Here is a 23183-nt window from a genome sequence, read left to right as displayed (position 1 = left end):
ACTCTCAGAAATAAGCCCTCCCTCCCACCTCTGTACTTTTTTTCTTTTTTTAATTTAACAAGCCTGCTGGAAAACAATAGTGATTTCCGCATCGATCATAAACAGAAGTGATTACCATACAATTACAAGCCTGAACCATCAGCCTCCATGCAATCACAGAGCTGCATTGTAAATCGGAAGACAATTGTCTGCCGAATTACCCCCAAATTGGTTTAAGTGGCAACAAAAGCATGTTGACATTTTGGCACTTTGAGGAGGGTGGGAAGAGAGCTGATGGTCCTGGCTGTAGGGGTCTCCATCGGGGAGCTCCCAGGTGCCTTCTCTTACTACTGAAGAGGCAATTTATGGAACCAACTGTCACCTACCACATCCCATTCTTTGCCCTTCAGTTAGCTCTTCTTTGTCCCTCTTGGCACAGTTTATTGTAAACTCATTTATACTGATGTGTGAGTGACTACTTACTTGCACCTAACTGGTGTGGTAAAGAGGTGAAAGGGGAAATGTTTTGTGGAGGTCTTCTTACCTCCCCTGGTATCTCTGTCTTCCCACTTTCTTCTCATCCCTGGCACTTCCAGAGTCTTCCTGTACGGACGCCCCCACCTCCCCCCACCCCCACCCCCTTGTCACCTCCCAGCTTAATGACAGTCTCCGGCCAGGAGCCTGCTGCATTCTATCTTGGGCAGACTATCATCAGGTGCCACTAAACCTTGTGCACAACAGGATCAAACACCGGTCATTTCAAACCTTCACTTCAGCCTGCTTCTTCCTAATGCTGCATCTACTCTGCTCAGCTGGGTTCCTCAGTGTCCAGGTTAGCCCCCGCCTGAGACTCTGCTGGCCTCTCTCCAGGAATCCTGGCCTCTCAAGGGGCGATGAACGTACCCTACTGAGGTCAGGCTGCTCCGAGGCTCCTTGGACAACCAGTCCTTGGGCACATATAGGATTTGTACCTAATTTGCCCCAAGTTTCTGTGCGTCCATTCGGCTTCACTGAAGGGTTCGCATGAGCTCAGGGTGGTGCTGTCACTGTCCCTTTCAACCAGGCCCCACAGCACAGCCAGCGGGCGCTCTGTCCTCATCTCCTTCCCTCTACAGCTCTATGAGGGGCATCTGGATCCCAGGTGCTGAGGAAATGGAGAATGAGAGCAGGAAGTGGCTCACCTCAAGCCTGCTGGACGTCCAAGCTGATGCTACCTGGGCTCCTGTAGGACAGGATGATACTAGGTTCCCCGGTGCCCTAGCTGGGCTGGTGGCACCTAGATGTCCAGTCTAGTGCCTTGGTCACTCTGCAAAGGTATCAGGATGGGACTCATCAGAAATGAGTGCCTATAACTCTATCCTCTGCCCTGTGCTGGGCTTGGCCAGAGGGTCCTGGTGTACCAGGCCAGGCAGCGAAGTTGCATAGTCTGTACCTGGTACCCACCACCTCAGCACTAACACTGAGAGGACATTGGCCCAGAGGAGAGTTGGCAGAAGTGGCCACAGCCCCATGGCCAGGTCCACTGCAGCGTGAGGTGGTCAGAGAAAGACAGAGGGCCCCTCCCCCTGCAATCATTTCTCTTGCTGAATGTTTGCTCTGTTACCAGAGGTTCCTCAAGGCACAGAGACTCAGGTTGTGTCTCTGCCACAATGCGGTTTGTGCTGGCATTGCTTCAAGCCTCAGTTTCTGTCTCTTTAAAATAGGAAGCTGGTCCACCTAGTTGCACTATGAGACTACTAGGTGGCTAGTCTCAGATGACAGCTGCTGCTCTCTGGTTCTGAGTCCTTCTCTTCCAACAGGAAAGGATCTAGGTACAGTTGAGCATTTGTCCTGGGTGAAGCTTTGCACTAGGTGGTTTACACGTGGTCGTTCACCTGCACCACAACTGTCTTACCTGTAGTCTGATCCAGGAGCCACTGTTCCATGTACCAGCCAGCACTGATACAAATCAAATTTAAATAGAACTCAGAACTCCGGTCTCCATCATTGCAGGAAGCTCTAGTGGACAGCACTGGCTTGTCTCATCACACCCATTTCATAGACATGCAGTTGAAGATTCTGTCAATGACAGCTCTTGCGTAGACTCACAGCTGTATGGATGACACAGAATGGGGACACAGAGTTGCCCAATCAGCTGCAAACCTGCCTAGTTTGGGATCCACACACTATCACATCTCTTTGCCCTCTGTGGGCTTCTGGTGGGTGAGAACAGGGCCCAGCCAGGATGGGCGCTGGGCGAATGTTTGCTGAGTGACTGCATGAACACTGAATGCTCAGAGTTTGGGGACAACTTGCCTTCGCTCTTGACGAATGGGCAGAGGCACAGCGCCAGCTGCTGAGGAGTGATGGATGGCCCCTCTCCCAAGATAAATGTGGCAGTCGAGGTAATCGGATTGTGTATGACGGTCTAATTTGTAGGCGAGGGTAGGAAGCGCCCAGCCATGCCTCGCCCCAGCCGCCCATATTAGTTTAATCAAATGCCCAGTATCTAAATGACTGGGCCCGAGTGATGGATGATGTGGGCTTTGTTAAATGCTGTTGCCCTGTCGAGCCAAATTTTGCGAGGCTGCGCCAGGCTCCCAGGCTCTTTAATTTGTTTTTCCTTGTGGGGTTATCTCTGTGTGGAGCAGGAGGGAGGCTGGAGCTCTTTGGTCTTGGTCTCTGGGTTTTCATGGAAGAGGCCAGAGCTGTATGGAGTGTGGGAGGGAGTCCTGAGTAGCCTTTCTGGGTCCCTGCCAGCATTCCTGGGGAGCCCCTCCCCAGAGCTCCTCAGCCTGTTACATGTATGGTGGGATCCTCAGTCTGAAGCGACTTCTCTGCTAACAGGGAACTAGGCTTTGTATTCTCCCAAGGGGGCATTTTGACATACAAAAGTTCTCCATACTAAGTTAGAAAAGCTGCCCAGTCTTTTCCTTACTGTTAAAGTGATTATGTGCCCTCTTTGAGTGTCTTCCCAATCACAGCATCATAAAGGTGTTCTACCAGACCATTCCAGACACTATATTATTTGACCATTTGTTTAAAAGGTGTTGATCTATGTTGTGAGGTAGGGGTCTCGTTTCCAGGCTGGTCCTTCTGAGCTGGGTCCTTGGAGAGATAAGAAGTGGTAAACAGCCCTGCAGCCCATGAGTGGCCTCTATTTGAACAGAAACAGGACAGTGTGTATAATTGCCCCCCTGTGTCAGAGGGTATGTCCTTAGCTGCATCCATACCTGCCCTCCATCAGTATTGATTGCCTCCTGTGGGCAGGTGTTGCCCTAGACACTAAGGAGATGACTGTGAATGCAGCACCCAGAAGCCCCTGGACTAGGGGACGGTGGTTGTGCAAGGCAAGGGGAGGTCATAGTAGTAAGTATTGTGCTATGGTTGTTACCTTTAGCTGCTGTCAGGTCAGCCCCATGTGCTGCAGAACCATATACTGTCTTGTTATCTGTAGGCATTTTGCTGACTGGTTTCTGAAGTAGATCACCTGTCTTTTTTTCCTTGTGTGTGTTAGCCTCAAAATTCCACTGAAACCCACAATTGTACCGTCCCAGCAATACCCACACTTCCACTGGCAGATGTGAGGTAGCTCTCTGCGCATTGCCAAGAAATCAGATCTGGGCCTCCTGCCTGGAAGATGAAGATTGCACCATCAACCCACCACTGCCCTGGTGCTGTGGCGGAAGGTGATAGGTGGTTGAACAGTTCAGCTGGGAGTGTAGAGTGTACTGTGAAATCAGTTATATACACATATCAAAGCAGCTGCTGTTGAATGCTGAGCTGCGTGTGCCGGAGAATAACTGCCTCTCAGGGCTTTCCTGGCTGTGAACTTAGGGAAGCAGACTACTAAACCTTTCTTCCAAGCTTGTCCAGAGTGGATTCAAACTTGCAACCTTTAGCCTAGTAGCCCGGCACTTTATTGCTTTGTGCCATGTACAGATTACTTCTTCCAAAGAGCATTGAAACCTTACGCAATGAGGAACATGAATTGGCCTGAGGAGGTGAATCATCAGATGTAATGGGAAAAAATATGGGGTTTGGAGGCCAGAGGATGGGGTTCTCCTCTGGAACACCAGCATTATGAGGAGAACAAGTTTTGTATAGTACTTATGCAAACATAATTTCATAATTTTTTTTTTAAAAAAAGGTTCCTACCTTGCCCTTTGTGTCAACTGTGTGCCCTTGGGCCAATTTTATAACCCAGGCACCCCGTTTCTGTATAAGTGGGAGCAGTTTCTTCCCTCCGAGGACTGCGGGGATCTGTGCAGATTAAAGGGCACTGTGACTGTCAGCGTGGCCCACATCTGACCTTCTTGATGGCCTGTCCCCGAATGGCCTGGCTTTTTTTCAGAGCTGAGGGAGAGAATATGTCTCTGTACTCAGATTCTCTTGGGACTTGAGGCTCCAGGAAGGGATAGAACACCACAGTGTGGCTCCTCCCAGGGCAGCTGGATTGCCTGCTGACCCCCAGACTGGCCCTCACTCAAGACCTCTAGCCCTGCGTGGTCCATTCTCTAACCACTGGGGCCCTCAGAGCCCTGTAGGGGCCAGCTTGCCCAGCGGGTGCTGGCCTGCCTGGGGCCAGCCCATCGCTGCCTCACCGCCCCCTCCTGCCCCAGTGTTTCCTCTCCTTGGTGCTGTGTTCATTTTTCATGGCCTCCATCAGAGGCAGAAGGCAGTGAGCTGTTTCCTGCAGGGAGAGAGCAGGCGCTGGAGTGGGAGGAGGGCGGGAGAGCTGCATGGTGATTAAACACTGCAAGAGGCCTCAGCAAATGATGGTACCCTCCCCCAGCTGCTTAGGAAGAGGAGCAGGGAACCAGGCCTGGCTGCAGATGGCCAGGGCTGCTGCTGCTCCGCCTCCTGGGGCTGCCTGCCTGAAGAGGGCAGGCCAGTGGTGGTGAGCCCTGTATGATCCACTTTCGTCCCTGCTGCCATTCTGAGAATCAGAAGCCAAGAGCCGGCCAGCCAACACTCTTAACACACGGTGGAGCAGAGAACCATTATAATTCTAAGGGGGAGACCACAGTCCCACCAACCCAGGACGGCAGGCTTCCAGACAGAGCAGCCCAATCACATTCTCCACTGAGAACTTGATGTGAATCATTCTCTTTTGAAGCATCTGAGAGCTAGGCTTACAGATAGGTGAGGAAGCAGGTGTGCACCTGGGCCCTGCCAGAATCACCCAGTTCATGTGGAGAGTTGTCACTGTGCATGGTCTCGTAGCGACCTCATTGCACAGAAGGAAGCGTGGCCTGGTCTGTAGCATCTGTGAGTTCTGGTATGCTGGAGTCCATGCCTTCAAGACAACCCCTGGCTCCTCCACTCCTCAGTGTTTCTCTGCTTCAGCGCAGTCCAGAGAGAAGGTCCAGGACACAAATGTGGGACCCTGAATGTGAAGATGGGGAGATTAGTGTCAGTATTTGTCAAGAATGGTGTTCTGGTCCTGGTTGCACTCTGGAAGCCACTGAGCTTCTTCTGGGCCTGGAGCAGTGGTCCCTAACAGCTGCATCAGCATCCCCTGAGGGCTTGTTAAAAATGCCCGTTCTCAGGCCCTGCAGTAGAGCCACTTAGTCAGGAACCTGGAGGAGGACAATGAGGTGGCAGCTCTTTGTTTTTCCAAGTCCTTCAGATGGTTCTCATGCTGAGCAAGATGGAGAACTCCTGACTTGGAAAGTCAGGGGGCTCAGCCCTATCCTGGACGCGTCACCCTTAAATCCCGCAGGTGTGCTATGCTCAGCAACAGGTGCAGCTGGGAAGAACACTAAATGTAAATGGAATTCTTGTAAATGATTCTTGTTTTCATTGCAACAAGGCAGCTGGATATTTAAAGAAACCTCAGAGAAAATAATTTCATCAGGTAAAAGATCTTCTTCAGAGAGAAGAATCCTCTCATTTCCTGCTCCTCCTGAGTGTTCTAGAGATTCAGTCTGTCAGTTTTGGTGTCTGCCTGTCACCAACTAAAACAAGCAAAATAATAGGCTAATAAGTACAAACATACATACATGCATTTTTTCCCAGATATTCCCTGAAATGCATTAGGATCCAGCAGTGTGGAAGGAGGACTCAAGGGGGCAGGTGGGGGCTGGTCTCCAGTTAGCAGGATTCTCCCCGACGCAGTTGCAGAAATGAGTCACCCTTTCTTGCCTGGACCCCTGCTAGTAAAAGCCAGGTATTGGGGGTGGGGGCCGTAAGGTCCCATTAAGCACCTTTACTCAGGGGGTTTCAGAAAAGGGGAGACCAGAGAAGTCAGGGCACGGACACGTGAGGCAGGCAGCTGTCAGCAGCTGTTGTAGAATGAATGGGTAAAGAGAAGCCCTCCACGTGACTCTAGGTCCCGGGTGGTGAAATTTCTGCTTGACCACTGAGCTGGAGGTTGGCTATTTGAACTTCACCCACGCTGCTGTGTGAGAAAGGCTGTGATTTCCGTGATGGTCACAGCCACCCCTAACCTGGGGCCTCCTCTCCTGATCTGCCAGCTCCACAGCCATGAACTCACATGGTTCTGGCTGGAGAGGGTGAGACCTGGAAGTAGGAGCCAGACTGGGTGAGGTCCTGGATGGGGCCACCTGGTGGCAACATCTGAGCTAGAATCCTTGAATGACATTTGGGGTAGTTCCAGTCCTACGTCCAATGCCTGCCTCCTGGTGGCTCCAACTTTACAGGGCAAAGACCATAACTCCCTGTGCCGGCCTTGAGAGAATGCCTTCACCCATCACATTTCCCACACCAGGAGCCTGAGATTCAGGGAAGTTAACCAGTCAAAGGGCAGCATGTGACCCAAACTAAGACGCTTCGTGATAGCAGACATGGACCAGCTGCAAAGCCTCAGTCTCTGACCCTCTCTGGGTCACTGTGTGTACCCCCTGGGTCATTCTCTAGATCTAGGAAGCTCACCAACATTGTGTAAAGGCACCTCCTTGAGGGCTGGGACCCAAGACAGTCTCCTCTCAGATTTTCTGGTTGAATGAGAGAAACTGCTGTTTGAGGCGTGTGGAGTGTGTCATTGACTCCCACGGGAAGGAAGAACGAGAATACACAAACGCACAACCAGGTCTCAGTGCCCATGAGGGAGGACACCATCGTGTTTAGACTGGTGGGAGAGGAGGTGCTGACCCCAGAAAAGGGACCTCCTTCCAGCCTCTTGTTCTGTGTGCTGAGAAGGGCTGTGTGTACCTAGCTGACACACTTCACACACATAAATCACCTGCGGAAGAAATTGCTGTGGCCTTGCCTTACCCAGTGGCTGGTTGCAGTGGACAGTGGTGGACAGTGGACAGTGATGTATTGTGGATACTGGTGGGCAGTAGACATTATGTAGTAGACAGTGGTGAACAGTAGACAGTTGTGTGCAGTGGCCAGTATACATTGTGCAGTGGCCAGTAGTGGACAGTGGAGTGCAGGATGCTGGTGTGCAGTAGAGTGTGGTGACAGTGGACAGTAGTGGACAGTGGACTGTGGTGTGCAGAGGACAGTAATGTACCGTAGGCACCGTACACTGGACAGCAGTGTGCAGTAGACTATGGTATGCAGTGCTGTGTGGTGTGCAGTGGACAGTAGTGGCCAGTGGTGTGAAACCCAAAGAGACCTTGTATGTGCAGAGTAGGAAGCACACCTTCCCCTGCTGAGCTCTCCTAGAACGAGGCCACTGTCCAGGGTTGCTGGGACCACATGGCAAAAGCGAGGTCATCACAGCATGTTGCTCTCCTCTTTGCTCTGTCAGCTGCAGGTACTGAACTGGAATCCCTACATGGGAGAACAGCTCCCTGCTGGGCCACCTACTTTTCCAGTCCTCCTCTGCACTGCCATGGGTAAAATGGTGCTGGGGGCAGTGCTTGGCTCTCGGGCACCCATGTGAACATTGAGGTGCATTCTTGAGGAGAGTTCTGATGGCCTAGTGGGTAGGGAACTGTGCTGCCAACCCAGAAGCAGACAGTTTGAATCTACAAGATGCTCTATGGAAGAATGATTGGCAGTTTTTTCAAATGCAATTTATAACCTCCAGAATCCCACCAGACGGTCAGCTATGGGTCAATTCTGCCTCAATGGCATGGTACATTACTTTGCATCCCCTGTTGGAAACCCTGTTCTCCCTGAGATACAGTAGGTCCTCCTGGCTTCAGTTTGGGGGCGGGGGGTGGGGGGGGAATCTCTGCCTGGCCAAGGTGAATGGCCCATTGTGTAAGAGCTGAGATTAAGGTCATGGGTTCCCCAGCCGTCCTCAGGGCTGGCTTTGCTACTAAACACCCAAACGCCATTTCCCTGGCTTTGGCATCCTGTCTTGTCTGAAGTGGGAACCCTTGATTATTCCTCTGTCTCTCGGGCTCAGGGACGAGGTCAGGGTGAGGAGGACTGTCTGGCAGAGTCAGCAGTGGGCATCAGTGCCTTGGCCAGATGCTCTCTGCCCGAGCTTCTTGGACAGCGGGGCTGCCCTGCAGGAGTTCTTACCAGGCACCTCCAAGAGGGCAGGGCGTCCTCTCTCCTGTGGACGTGCCTCTGTGAGCCTGATTCCAGGTGTCTGAGTGAGTGTGAGGCCAGTCTTAGATAGGACTGCCCAGCAGGCAGTGTGTGGGTGGGCAGAGAAGTTCCAGGCTGGGGTTTTTGGAAAGCCCAAAGAGGGAGACTCAGCCCATTGGGTGTGTCCTCTGGGGCCTGTGTATCCCGTCTGACTGGTCCGGCTCCACGCCTCTGCTGGGTGAGGGGTGACCAAGGACAGCCAAACCAGTTTGGGAAACAGCCCTCCCGACTGGCTCTGAGGCCCCCGGAGTCCAGTTCCCAGGGTGCGTTCACACGCCTGAGACCCAGCTCCTGCCAAACTGACTGCCCTTAGGGTCAAGAAGTGGGGGTAGAAGGGGGGCTTTCCAGGGCTTGGCTAGCCGAGGACCTGAGAGGGCCAGGCCTGCCAAACACCAGAAAGCAGGTAGAGTCTGGCAGGTGGCTCCAGGCAGCCCTGGCACTGACCTGCTTAGTCCTCCCTGAATGGAGGCAGAATGGAGAGGGACAGCACCCCAGCTTAGGGTGCCTCCACCCAGCATGAGAGATGACCAAGCAGGGAACAGTGTGGAAATGATCTAGAACGATGCTGCTGAGGCGGAGTGCAGTCTGGTCTGGAGGGGAGTGAGCTTCCCCTTGAGGAAACTTCAGGGTTTATATTGCAGAGTCAGCTGACACAGGGCCACCAGAGCCCAGCCTGCAGATCCTCCAGTGACTTGCCCTGTGATTAGAGAGTCATCCTGACCCCAGAGTGGCCTGCTGGAGCTGAGATGTCAGTTCCTCTCACTAACCACCCTTCCGTGTCTGGCTGACCGACCCTAGCATTTCCATGCCCCCTCTGGACTCAGGCCTTGCTAAAGGGGCTCCTGAACTTGGAGCAGTCTTGGCTGCTCTGGAACCTCAGTGTTGGAGTGGCAGCTCGTCTCCCCAGGCTGTGCTCTGAAAGGTCATAGAGGTCAAGGAGGCAGCTCCTGCAGGACAACTGGGCCTCAGCCCCATTGCAACACTATGGCCAAGTCACTGAGCCTCAGGCCCTGGGAAACCAGGCTCTGCCCTTTGTTTTACAGCCTACTCAGAGCAGGAAAGGAAGTTGCCTGTTGTTGCACAGGAAGTTGGTAGCAGACAAGACAAGGAGCTGGGCAGGTGGCTGAATTGTGAGTGGGTGGCAGAGATGAGGTGAGGGGCAGCCTGGGTGGGGACAAACTTGTTCTGCAAGAGATGACACCATCATGAGCCCATGGGGATGGGGTGTCCGGTCTGGGCCTGCAGCAGGCCCTGATGTTAGCCTCAGGGCTGCAAGCCCACAGAGAGAGACTGGCGCCTGGTCTCCGGGGGCCATGCGGTCACTGACCCTGGCCTGGTCCCTGGCCCGTCCATGGTCATGTGCTTCCTGTGCTGCTTCCTCCTGGGAGATGACCTGAGAGGACAGGAAGGCTTTTCCCCCCCATTTCTGGAGGCCTGCAGAGAAGGGTGGGCGGGCAGGAGCCCTGCCCAGGAACCACAGCAGTAAGACCAGGCAAAGCATGGTTGCTGCTTGCAGTCCCTGCCCAGCCCTCCCATTCCTAATGGGAGGAAAGAGGTCCACACAGAACGAGAGGCATGGTTCCTCCAGTGGCCCCTACCCCAGGCCAGCGCATGGCTGGACAGGAAAGGGAGACTAGAAAGGACAGAATGGCTGCAGAGTCACACCGACCCCCCATGCCAGGCCTCAACTGCTCCTGAGGAGGAAGCCATCAGCCCTTCTCTGCTTGCGCGCTCCAAGTCAGGAGTGAATTAAGCCTGGGAGAGTCTCTAGACTGGGGCTGCTGGCCCAGAGCATCTGGCAGGAGGAAGCCCCCGTCAGGCACAGTCGGCCCTGGGGAGTGGCAGGGCCTGCCCAGTCTAGTGGAGGGCACTGCCTGCTGTGGCGAGCTCCTGTCTCCAGGGGTTACTGCCAGGATGGGCTGGGAAGAATTTGTATTTGGTGATGATCTTGGAGGTGGAGGAAAGAAACTGTATTTTATTTGAACAACAAGTAGGTGGGAAGATGGGACGAGGGGCCACTGGGTCCTAAGACGACTTGTGCTCGACGACAATTGCATTTATTCTTTGCTGGTACTTTCCACATGCTCGTCACTCCACTAAATATCTCTCTGTATTAATTAGTTCATGAATGCTTATGTCAAGTTAGGAGGTGGTAGTGGTGGTGGTGTGAGTTGTCCTCGAGTCGAGTATGACTCAGCGATCCTGTGAACAGTAGACCGAGCCCTGCCATCTCCTGTGCCATCCTCACCATCTCTGAGACACTTGAGCTCGTTGCTGCAGTCAGTGTGTCAGTCCACCTTGTTGGGGGTTTTCTTCTCCTTTACTGACCCTTTCCAAGGAATAGTTTTCCTTGCAGCATGCCCAAATGAAGAGAGATGAAGCTTCATCTCATAGGAGATAGGGATTGTTATTTATTTTCCTCTTTTTGAAGAAGGAAACACCAAAGCATATGAGGTTAAGTATTGCCCAGGGTCACATAGTGCTACTTGACTGAATTGGCTTTTAAACTGCTATTTTCCAAAGATGGTGGCTCACTGCTGGTTCGTGTCCGCTGATGGTTCTGCAGAAGATTGGCACGTCCTTCTGTGTGAAGTACAGCCTCACACAGCGGATTCTGACTCCATGGCTGTGAGAACATAATCCGGCTGCGGAATCAGCATTCTGGGGTGCTAGGCCTTCTGGAAGTAGGTAGTGCCGGCTCCCTACCTGCCTACTTCTGAGTTTCCAGTTGGAATTCTGGCGTCACAATCACGGTTGCTCGTACGTGGTTCTGTAGCTTAGCCCTTTCTTCATCTTGGGGGTCCCTCACAGCAGACCTGTGGGCAGGACAAGTTTCCCATTTTACAGCTCAGGTGCAGACACTAGCTGAGGCGTGTGTTATCACACCCTGAATTCTTTCCTCTCCCACTCTCCTGTCTCCTCCTAGCTCACTCCCCTGGGCCCCAGAGCCCATGGCCCCCGGTTCAGTCAGGGAGTTTCCACGGCCTCCCACCCCAGAGCTTGCCTGGGCAGCCACCCCAGAACTCTGCCTTGGGAAAGAGGAAGAGGAAGGTGTGGTGTGACTCAGGCCCCACGAGGGTGGAACAGCATCTCCAGGGAACTGGGCCAGCTGCCCCCAGCTGGGCCCTCATCTCAGCCTTCCCTTGTAGGTGGACACACAGAGACCATTAGCCTGAATGGAGACACCAACTCAGGAGCAGAGAGATTTCAGGCCTTGCTTCTAACCTTTTAAGTGCCAGTTGTTGCTTCTCTAAATGGTTTGCTTTTTGTCTTCAACACAAGTGTTGGTTCTGAGTTTCACCGAGGGCAACCCTGAGCCCTGACTGTACCCCTGAGGTCGGTTGCTGCTCATGGGGCATTATCTGCTGGTGGGTTTAAAACCTCAGGGCAGCAGGAGAGGCTCTGTCCCCCAACCTCTACATATGCAGGATCCCACTGTGCCTTCTGGGACTCCTGGTCTCCCTGTAGGATGCACATCTTTCCCAAGTCCATGTGGGCCCTGGAGACACAGACTTGAAGTGGAGAAAGAGGACAGCAGTTGGTGGACCATCTCCTTGAGCACCTGCTGTGTGTGTGTGTGTGTGTGTGTGTGTGTGAGAGAGAGAGAGAGAGAGAGGGAAGGCAGCTTGGTGACTAAGATAAAGGACAGCAAGCTCTTGTCATTCGGGGAAGGATGACAAAGCTGCAGTCGGGTACTTGGCATCGGGAGAGGCAGCAAGGGCATGAAGCCCTGTTGACAAGTGTGGGGGTCTAACATCCCATGTTTTCTAATGTACCCTGGCCCTCAGAAATAAAATGTGCTATGATGAATGAATGAATGAAAATCTAACTTCTCTGTAAATGTTCTTTAAAATCACAGTTAAAATAAAATTTTGGTTGGTTTTTGTTTGCTTGTTTTTTTAAAGTGACCTTTTCCAGAAGCAGTGATTAGAAAGGGGAGCATCCCAGCCTGAGTGGCCACCCCTTATTTACAAGACAAGGCCCTCTGCTCCCTGGGCCCAAAGACCCCCCACACCTGCACTGCCCACAGAGGGTCCTGAGTGGATTTAATAGGCTAATGACATGGAAGTATTTTTTAAAATTTATTTTATTTTATTAGTTTTAATGAACATTTACAGAGATTTGGGGTTTTCATTCATTCATTGTTGCACTATTTTCTCTACCCTCCTCCCCAGTTCATTCTTCCCCCCCCTTGAATGTCTGTTTTAATTGTCCAGTTGCCACAGTGCTTATCAAAGCCAGTTCTGATTAATCTCCTTTGTCAGTGTGTCCTTTGCCATTCCCTATCTCTCCTCCCTGAGAGAGACTTCACCCTGATTCATAAGGAAAAGAGGATGGCGTATTCTCTTAGCTACTTCCTGCTAAAAAGGGATGCTGTAGGTTTCAGGGTGAAGATCTTCTCTCACTACTCTAAAGGGCCCCTTTGGCAGTAGGAAACACATAGACTATTATGGAGATTGATTTTGGAATTTAGATGCACTGGACATGGAAGTATTTTGTAAATGTGGCTTATTGGTGTACCCTGTCATCGTCTTGGGGGCTCTCTCTGTCCTGCTCTGTGATGGCTTTCTTCACCCTTAGAATCCAGGCCTGGTGTGAGGATGAGAGGCCTCAGCTTCAAGTTCCCTCCTGCCTGGCTGGTCTCAGGGCCCCATGTCCACACTGTGCTTATAGCTCCCCTCGCCACATGGTCTGCTAGTCTCCAGCCTCAGTCTCTGTGACGCTGTGTACCTAACTCGCTCATGGCTCTGCTCTCAGCCGCTAAGATGCTCTTGACTCTGGTCCGCCTTTGTTCCTTACATGAGAAGCTTCCCTGGCTGCAGATGTAATGCCCCTCTTGTATCCAGGGTCTCTGCTTCCTCTGTGGACTGTCCTTCGCTGCCCTAGTCGTTCCCCCCCCCCCACACACACACACACACTCTCCTTGCCACCGTTCAGGGACTGTACCCAACTGCTGTCTCCCGTCTTTCCAACCTCTCAAGGGGCTCGTGCATGCCTGGTCCTGCTGATGCTCCCTCCCATTCCCAGATTTCACCATGCCATCAGCTACACCCCTACCCCGACTGTTAATGTCCCACAAGGGCTGTCCACTCTGTTGTCTGATGGGTGTTGGCACCTCCACAGTGCCCAGATTCTGTCCCCCCTTAGCCTCTGTGTGTGATGTCTTCCTCCACCTCTGCCCTCAGGGACCACCATCGCCATTTAGTGGTCCAGCACCCATTTGCATGATTGTCCCTTCTGGGCCTCTGTGCCAGGGCTGTCTAGGCAAAGGCCAGTACAGACTCCCCACTGCTCCCACAAGTGTGCTCTCAGGAACTCAGGAACCTGTCTGTTAAGTAGGTTTTCTTTCTCTTAAAAGAACTGTGGTGTGGAATAGATGGGCTGCTGACCAAGTAGGCAGATATATCTTGGGCAAATGCAGGGTTCGGGCCTCTGTCCCTCACCCCATTGATTGTCCAGCCTGCACTCGGTCTCTGTTCCTGTTGCAAGGAGACCAGCAGCGCTAGACAGCCCGTGCATACTTGCTCTTTAGCTGCAGAGCCCCAAACAGAGCCACTGCAGGTGCCTGGAGACACCACTTCTAGGACCCCGTAATAGAAGATGCCCCATCGTTAACCCATGCCATCAGTTTACACATCACTCAGAAGGAATAGCACACTACCTGTCACACACACCATCGACTGGTTGTTCCTGTGTGTTGTGGTGGTAACTGAGCCCGCCCTTACAGTACTCTGTTCTGTTCCCATCACCCCATGGAGCGATGAACCGAGGCACAAGCAGGTGGCAGTTTGCTCAGATGACCGCAGAGGGGTAGGGACAGAGCCAGGCAAGTCTTTGTATGCTCCTGCATTTAGTGGAGGGAGGCAGGGCCTCAGGGTGGATGAATATGGTCATTCATTATGTCATCAGTTCTCCAGCAATAGGAGCTGGCCACACAGCCCTCAGGCCTTAGCACCTTGATGGCAGGTGGAAGGATGGGGTGGTAACGGGATGCTTTCAGGCACCCTGCTGTGTGACTCTGGGCTGATATGCCCTTTCCTTGCCAAAGTGTTCTTATCTGTGAGATGGGAATGCCTCTCTCCTCAGGTGTTGGCAAGATGAGATGTGATTGTGTTCATTATGTGTATGAGGCTGTGCTTGGCACTTAGTACACCCCACGAGGGTTGCCTTCCCCTGTGCACTGTGTGTGCCTCCTCACCCCCAAACCTGAGAGCCACCCCAGGGCCGTGCCCTCAGTGCTGAGCTCAGGCCTGTGAGAGAATGGCTGCTGGGAAGAATGGTAGCTTTTGAAAATGGAGAAGTTGAAAAGACAAGTGCAGGCCCTGGGGCATGGAGAGGCCAGTCTGCATCATCGCTTGGGCTGGTGTCACCTCTGTCCCCTACCCTCAGTGCCTCTGCTCCCTGCAGACAAAGCCATCTCATCAGACCATAAATGCCCAGGCCCCCAGGGTGCCCAGGATCTCAGGCTGTTCTAGATACCAAGGAATCTGAAGCCTCCATCCCATCTCAGATGCTAAAGTGGGAGTCCATAGGGAAGCTGGGGAGCTCAGAACCTGGCCCCTGGTGGGATTAGGGGAGCACTGCCCCAGGTTTCTAGGGTGGAGGAGCCCCTAACACTGTACCCACGCGTCGACCTCACAGCGTTCTGCCCCCCTAGGACTTTAGTTCACCTCTTTGTCCTCTACACTGTAATGGAGAGAAGCCATCCCCACAGCCAGGTGACCCATCTTGCTTGTTGCTCATCGACTATCCAGGGTCAGTGACAACACTGGCAGCTTCAAGCAGCTGGCAGCTGGGCAGAATGCCGGGGTGCCCAGCACTATTCCTTTGCTTCATGATAGCAACTGTGCTAATCTTTACCCCTACACTATGAAATGGGTCATATGTTAACATCACTCATATTTTAGAGATGAGGAAACTGAGGCACAGGTAGCCCAAGCAACTTATTCAAGACGTCACACAGGTGGTGATGACAAAGCCAGGTTAGGTCTTTACAAATTGTTTTTTGAGTGTGTGTCACCCTCTCTCTTGAGTAATATGATGTAGGTCTGGATGTAGAATAGCGTTTTCTTTGCCTCTCGAGTTGCTGTGAATTACAGGGTCTCTCAGTCTTCCACCCACCCCTTGCTCCTTTCTGCTTCTGTACACAGCTGCTGGTTGACAAGCTCCACTATTGCATCTCACAGCCAAACTGAAGTGGGCTTGTTTGAGTTTCTTTTATTTCACAGTTGTAAGTTGGGGCAACTTGTTCAGCATCTCACAGCTGCAAAGAGTCATGACAAGGCTTGGGTACTGTCTGTGGGACCTCAACAATGCACTTAGCCGCTGCTCCAGACATGGCACTTCCTTCAGGGGCTGGGGCTGGGAAGGCCGCCTGCAGGAAGCATCTGGAAAAGGAAAGCATTCTGTGAGAAAAGGAGCAAAGCAGCAGTGTCCAGGCAGAGGCATGTGGTGTGTGCTAGGTTGTAGGGTTGGCGTCACCTCTGTCCCTTGCCTTCAGTGCCTCTGCTCCCTGCAGACAAGGCCATCTCATCAGACCATAAATGCCCACGTCCCCAGGGTGCCCAGGGTCTCACTGGGGCTGACAAAAACAAATAAAGGTAACTTCCCATTTGTGGGCTCCCATGATGGTGTCTCCTCGCCTCCCGGAGAGCATACAGCATGGTGACATGGATTGTGGACCAAGCACTTCTTAGTTAGAATTCTGACACTTCACAGAATTATATGGATGAGCCCTAATACTGCCTGCCTTTTGTGCTGGGAAAGGTAGAGAGGGTCAGAGAAAGAGGAGATGCGCAGGGAGATGGATTGACACAGCAGCCACAGCACGGGGCTCAGGCACATTGGGGTGATGAGCTAGAGCAGGATGGCGCAAGGCGCAGATCTTTTAATAGGGTCGCTGTGGATAACAGCACCTAACAACAATAACAGCATTTCACTGGTGAACAAACCAGGGCCCAGGGAGATTGTAATTTGCCTCAAGGTGATGTAGCCATCCGTGGTAGAAGCAGGTTTTGAATGTATTCCTGTTGCAGCCTCTTACTCTGAACCATGGTCATCAGAGGGTCCCTTGCTCTTAGCCCTGGTGTCCAGCTGCCTCTCTTGTCTGGCCAGGCTTTGCAAGTGCTAAGTGTCTAGGGCTTTCTTGGGCTTTGAGCAGAGTGCTGACCTTGTACTGAGGACTGGATGTGTCGCACAGTAGATGCTGAGCTGCTGTCTGTTGAAATGACATCTTAGAACCTCGGATGAGGGTGAAGGGTACTGGCGGGAGGACTGCCAAGTTCATTTTGGTCCTGCTGGGCTGTGCATGTTTACACATGTTCTGTGCAGAGCAGAGAAGCCTGGGGAGTATTTGTAAACCTGGGTTGAAGGTCACAGCTTGTAGTTGGTGTTCCGTGATGATGGCCCCAGCCTGTGACATGTCTGTGACACAGCATTGGGGATCGACCCTGGTTAGGACTTGGGAGCGTGATGAATGGGGAGCTGGGGGCTAGCCTGAGAGTCCAGATTACTGGGTGTCTCCATCCAAGTCCTGCACCTGCTTGTTGCAGAGGTCCTGCTTGGGTGCCTCCAGAAGCCCAGGTGTTGTGATTAACTGGCACCACCCATGTTGCCATATGTCATCATGGGAACATGCTCCTCCTCCTGCCAGCGTGGCCCGCATGCCCACCAGCCCTTCAGGAAGGGACACACAGGGCCTCCCACGGGGACTCGCCCTGCTCGCCACTTGTTCCCCTTCTTGGTTACAGGAGTGTATCTCTCGTTCCTTGTCAGAGCTGCGTCACACACACATACATCTCCCGTATGTCTTGCATTCAGGCCAGGAACAGCAGAGGCCTCCTTTGATCCCTTTATAGAGATGTCCACCAGTGGTAGGACAAGGGCTGTGACCCAGAAGGAGAGCTCTGGTTAAGCCAGGGCGTGTCGCCCTGACTCTGCACAGTGTGACCCCTCCTCCCCCTCCCCCGCCCAGGCAGAGTGGGCAGCACCATCTGTGACCACTTTTTGTGCTACGTCCAAGCCCCCCGCCACCACACGCTCCAGCTCCACGTGCCTGGCATGCAAATGAGTTTCCAGATGCTCAATGCCCCTGCACAAGAAGCAGTAAGTGGGGACCTGGGAAAAGAATAGAGCAATCTGGAAATCCATGTTCTGTGTTGCGGCCTCTCTGCAGACTGTTCCCTCCGCCAGCTGCAGCAGATGTGTGCCAGGCTCCCACTCCGGGCCACTCTGCCACCATTTCTGGCAGGCACACTCCAGAGAGGGGCTTTCCCTTCCTACATCCCCTTCCCTTTGCAGGTGGCAGCAGGATGTGCCCCACTGGAAACAAGACATGGTTTAGAATAAAGATGGAGCTTGTTCACAATCACATCCTGGGGAGGATATGGGTGTCTTGTCAGGAATAAGGTGCAGGTCCGTTTCTAGTCCCAACTCTCCCCCTGGATTAGAGACCTTTGCCCACTACACAGTCCAAAGCAATACCCACCAGCCCTAGGCTGGTCCCTTGCGACCCCCTCCTACCCCTACACCAGTGACTTCCCCATCAGCTCACAGCACAGATCCCCAGGAATGGGAACACCCCAGTGAGTGGTAGGAGAGAGAGCCCCCTAGCAGCTGCTCCCTCCTTACCAGGATGGTTAGCTTGTCACTGGTCCCAGAAATGCTTGTCCGGGCCAGTGGGCAGAAGCAGATCCTGGCAGGTCTCAGAGTCTCTGGTGGTATCTGGCTAGACCCTGTCCAGAACAGAGCACTTTGTAGGGCAGGTGGTCCCAGATTCTGTGAAATCAGCCCCCCCGCCCCCCAGCTAAACCTTGTGCATGATTAGGAAGAGTCCCTGACAAGTCGTCACTGGTTTGGAGGGGCTGAGAGACCCTTTGCCCATACTTCAGCTTCAGCCTCAGTGGGGGTGAGGGCAGTCAGTCACACAGCCTGGGACTCTGTCCTCGATCTGGTTACTGCAAGGCTCGGTCTGCCCCTCTCTACAAGGGGACAAAAACTGACCTGCTGATAGTTTGCATGATGTGAAGCAGGTGCCAGGAAAAAGCCTTCTGTCCAGCATCTAGATGAGTGAGGGCTTTGCATCTGGTCAAATAGCAACGCAGCCCAAAGTATCCAAGCCACATAATCATCTGGAACTGTCTACTCAGCCTAGCAGAAGTCCTTATGCAGGAGCATAAGCCCTGGGGGATGGGGGTGCCCGTCTTTGCTTCTGCACTATCTCTGCAGTTCCCTCATCATGGCCCTCAAAGGAAAGCTGGGCAGGAGCCACTGCCCCCTTTCCATACAGGCAAACTGAGGCCAGAGGTGGGTGCCTCTGGTAAACTCCAACATGGAGTTGTTGAAGTCAAGGGCTGTGTATTTGGGACACCTGAGGGCCACACTGGGCAGCAGCGCATGAAAGAATGTGGCACTTTGTCCCCAGTTCATCTGGGCTCTTTCCTCTGGTTTTTGAGGGATTTGGGCCACGTATTTGGTGCCTTAACAGCTCCAGCAAAGCATGCTGCTCTCTGCCCCAGAAACCTTTGTCCCCTCAAGCATTGGTGTCCAGCTGTGTAGGGATTGGGTACAGGTCTTACCAGAAGGCGTGTGGGCAGGACCCAGGCCGAGGCAGGAAGTTTCAGGGAGAGCCCAGTGGATACTTCTGAAACCATCAGGAGGCCCTCAGAAGGCTACTCGGTTTTGCTTACACTTTGCAATTTTATACCAGGGCCCCCCACCTCTGGAGGATAGTCATGTTCAGCTGATCCCCCTGACTCAAAGAGTCACCCTGGCAAGGCCGGGGTGGCAGACCCGGCCTCTCCAGCTGCTGTCTCTCCCTGGCACTCTCTCCGAGTCCACATCACAGTCTCTGTCCTTATATCCCACTGCTCCAGCCAGTATTCCTTAAGTAATCACCATTAGCACCTAGAATTTCCTATGCTTTCAGGGTGTTGTTGGTCCCATTTTGCAGCTGAGAACACTGAAGCCTGCTGAGAAGGCTTAGCTGCTCTCCTGGTGTGACACAAACCAGTGACCACCCCATGGGGAAGAGAGTAGGGGTGCTGGGGTGATGGCTGAGGTGCCGCTGACCATGCTCTCCTTGCTCACAGCACTGCTGTCCTCTTGGTGTGAGGAGCTCGGCCGGCTGCTGCTGCTCCGCCATCAGAAGAGCCGCCAGAGTGACCCCCCCGGGAAACTCCCCATGCAGCCCCCCCTCAACTCCATGAGCTCCATGAAACCCACTCTGTCGCACAGGTGAGCGGGGGGCCAAGCGGGCCGGGGGCACAGGGGACGTGGCCTCCAAGCAGCTGGGAGGGGAGTTTCTTTTCTAAAATGCTGTATTGTTTTGTTTTAAATCTTCCCAAGGGAGTGCTTGCCTTATCCAACTTGAGTGGTCCCATCTCTTCACAGGAGAAGTTTCTTCTGGGTCTAGATTTCTAGAGGAATCTCTGGAATCTTATACTCTGGGTCTTCCTCTTTGCTGACCAGGGTCAACCAGAGAAGCCAGGGACTACAAGGCCTCACAAAGGTCACAGGGCTGGTCAGCCCCCCTCGGGCTCAGAACCCCCCAGGCCGGTCAGGCTGGCCTAGTGAGGAGGGCAGAGTCAGCGACCGGCAGCACTAGTCCGCCCTGAACTGGACTCTGAGTAACACAGGACCGGACCGGCAGTCCCCGGTTAGGTACCAGAGTCCTCGAGGGAAGGAGCCCTCTCCCAGTGCTCTGTGGGCTGGCCTGAGCTGTGGGCCTGTGCTGCCTGCCTGCCCCATGCAGATCCCTGCTAATGACCCGGAGGGGCGTTTGCAGGCAGCCCCTCGTAACCCAGCCTCATAGGGGCCCCGCAGCCCTGAGCACAGCCTAGAGTGTGCTGCAGGCGGCCTAGCCAGGAGGCAACCACTTCGCAAATCGAATTAGAGGCTTGTTGACTCTACGGACCAGAAAGGACCTGAGAGCTTGTCGATTCTAGTGTTCTGCCCACGTGGGCTCTCCCTGACGCACGGTCACCACTCCTGTCGGAAATGCTTTGTATGACAGCAAACGCATCTCCAAGCAACCCTGGGCTGGCGCTGATGGCTGACTTGGAACAACCCCTCCTGTGGATTGTTTCTCTGCAGTGCTGTGGGCAGGCAAGACCTTGCAGGGCATTGCCCTGCCTACTCAGTGCTTCGACAGTGGCCCACCCCTGGCCACTTTTAATAGCAAAAGTGCCCTTACCCAGTTTGAGTGCTGGGGCTTCACTTGGGTAGAAGCCGCTGTTCTTGAGAGCTAAACCAGCCTTCTCCTGCCTCCTACCCTTTGTGCTTGGCACGGCTGTGTGAACTTCCACTTGTCAAAGGCAGGTGGTGGCTCAATTTTACCCAGGCAGTGAACTTTCGGCTCTTTAACTCTGGCCTGGTCATCCATCCAGCTCTCAGTCAACAGCATGTCAGTCAACATGTCTCTCCTACTGCCCTACCCATTGTCCTTCTCCACCTTCCCTGTTCATATCATTAGATGTCTGTCACAGACAGGCCAGAGCCCTCCCCAGCCACTGCCAGGTCTTTTCTGTATTGAGCTGAAAACCACGTCTGAGCGGTATCTGTGCTCAGAGCTGAATGGAATTAGTTTAATAAGGAAATGAGAATCACTGGGGGGCATATTGGGGTCCTCAGACCCAGGCACCCAGCATGCATGGTTGTGACTGCTGGATCAGGCTGTCCACATAGAGCCTGCCCAGAGGACATGAACCCTTGACCTTGGCCTGGGAACTGAGCCAGTGTGTTCCACAAAAGCTCACATTGGCTCACCAAGAACACTAGGCCAAAGAGTCCCTGGCTGCCACCACTCTACCCACCATCTCTGATTCATCTTCCTGAACCTACCTGTGGAAGGACAGTTCTTGAGACCTGGGGTTCTGGAGGCCTTGGGTGATCCATCCAGAAGGGCTATGTGGACAGAGATGAGTGCTGATGAGTGGCAGGACCACGGTGGTGTGGCCTTGAGGAACGTGTCCACTGTTCCACTTATCTGAACCATCCCATTCTGGATGTCAGACCTGGGAGGGAACCTAAACCCAGAGTGGGGAAGTGACTTGCCCAGGATGTACAGCCAGTGAGTAACAGAACAGGGTGGCCCCACAGGGACATTTAACAAGGTGTGCTGCTGTGCTGTTCAACGTGCCTCTCCTTGTTCAGGGACCATGAGGTAGAACCTGACTTGTTAACCAAAATTGGAATCTTTTTGGGAGCAAAGTTGTCTGCTTTTCTGATTCATACCTCACCCTAGTATCCATTTTCTAATGGAGTATTGAGGCCAGAAAGAGGGTGTTCATTAGATAAACCATGTCCCTTTCTAAGCCCAGCCCTAACCCGAGGGCACACTGTAGCTGGTCTTTCCTTGTCAGTTTTCCCAGGGGAGAATCCTTCATTTCCAGGGACTGAGTTTGGAAATGTAATTTTCCAAATGAGGATGAAATCAAAGTAAAGTACTTTTCCGGGTAGAAAGCTCTTCTGTCCTTCATTATCGACTGCTTTGTGAATGACTTAACCACTGGCTGGTGGCTTAGTGGTTAAGGAATTATGCTGTCAACACAAAGGTAGGTAGTTTGAATCCACCAGCTGCTCTGTGGGAGCAAGATGAGTTGTTTCTTCCCATGCAGTTTACAACCTCTGAAGACCTGATGGAGTGTCAGCTGTGATGGGTTCTGACCCAGCAATATTGAGTTGAGTTTGAGTTATGACTTGGGTGGAGATGCCTTCTTGGTTTTCCTTAAGGGGATATTGGACCAGGGTGGGCTATATGTACTCTGGGACTTTTGGAACTGGTGCTGGGCAGCATCTACTGGCTGTTGGGAGACTCAGGAGTCCTTGTCCAAAGTCTCTGAGGCTGGGAATGGGAGACAGTGAGGTGACCCAGGAACCCCAGAAGCTTAAAGGTCATTTCCACAGATGATGTGGTCATAGCAGAACCCTGGGGCTATTGTCTCTGTAACTTGAGCATCAATCAGTGCAGTTGCAGGGACAAAAGAGGTGCCCAGTCTGGACCCGAGTTCTTCCACCCCACAACTGCCCTCCAAATAAGCCCTTGACCTCTCTGAGCACATGGTCACTGAGCACAGGGATGTGGTGATGGCCAGCTGTTAGGAGAGGCCAGGCTCCTGCAGCCCCTTGCAGTTTCTGAGGGTGACAGGAATGTCTAGAAGTACAGCACTGCTTACCCCACACAGTCCAGCACGGTGCTCCACAGTCTGTGAAAGGTCTTTGGACACTCTGCTTGTTTAGCCCCCACTGCAGTGCAAGAAGTGGTACTGCTCCGTGGAGTCACGAATGCTGCACAGACAGCAGCCTTCCAGAGGCTATGCGGAAAACAGAGACGAGGAGCCAGGCGGGGTCTCGCCCAGCCTGTGCCTTGCAGGAGGGGGGCTCTGGGGACATGCTTCAGGTAGAGAACAGCCATGTCCCCTTCCAGCCCACAGTGACCTGGACTTGACTGCAGAGATTCTGCCTGCCTCTCTCAGATATTTAATGAGTAGTTAAAACAGCCGTTTGTGATTAGCACATTGTCCACATGCAAATCAGTGCTGCAAAGGTAATTAAAGGCCTAATAAATCTTGTTTACACTGGTAATTTGATTACAGTCAAAGCCATTAGGTATGGGGCAGTCTCCAGGATCAAGGCATCTCCCTCACTTCTCCATTTCCAGGTGAGGGGTTTGGAGCTCCCTGGCCCCTGTGGGCAGGCCTGGCACACCA

At 53.0% G+C, this 23183-nt stretch overlaps 1 protein-coding gene across 1 annotated transcript in view; it reads left to right on the top strand.

Moving 5' to 3' along the window:
- The window catches only part of ZMIZ1 (zinc finger, MIZ-type containing 1), a 118727-nt gene that overhangs the window by 65442 nt on the left and 30102 nt on the right, over window positions 1–23183 (top strand). The window contains exon 4 of the mRNA XM_006887471.1: window positions 19566–19710. Within this exon, the coding sequence (XP_006887533.1) occupies window positions 19566–19710 (145 nt within the window). The remainder of the gene's footprint in view (window positions 1–19565; window positions 19711–23183) is intronic.

Source organism: Elephantulus edwardii, unplaced genomic scaffold (assembly GCF_000299155.1).
Source record: "Elephantulus edwardii isolate Elephantulus edwardi_28Jun2011 unplaced genomic scaffold, EleEdw1.0 scaffold00058, whole genome shotgun sequence".
NCBI classification, from domain to species: domain Eukaryota; kingdom Metazoa; phylum Chordata; class Mammalia; order Macroscelidea; family Macroscelididae; genus Elephantulus; species Elephantulus edwardii.
This window is presented reverse-complemented; position numbering and strand designations above follow the sequence as displayed.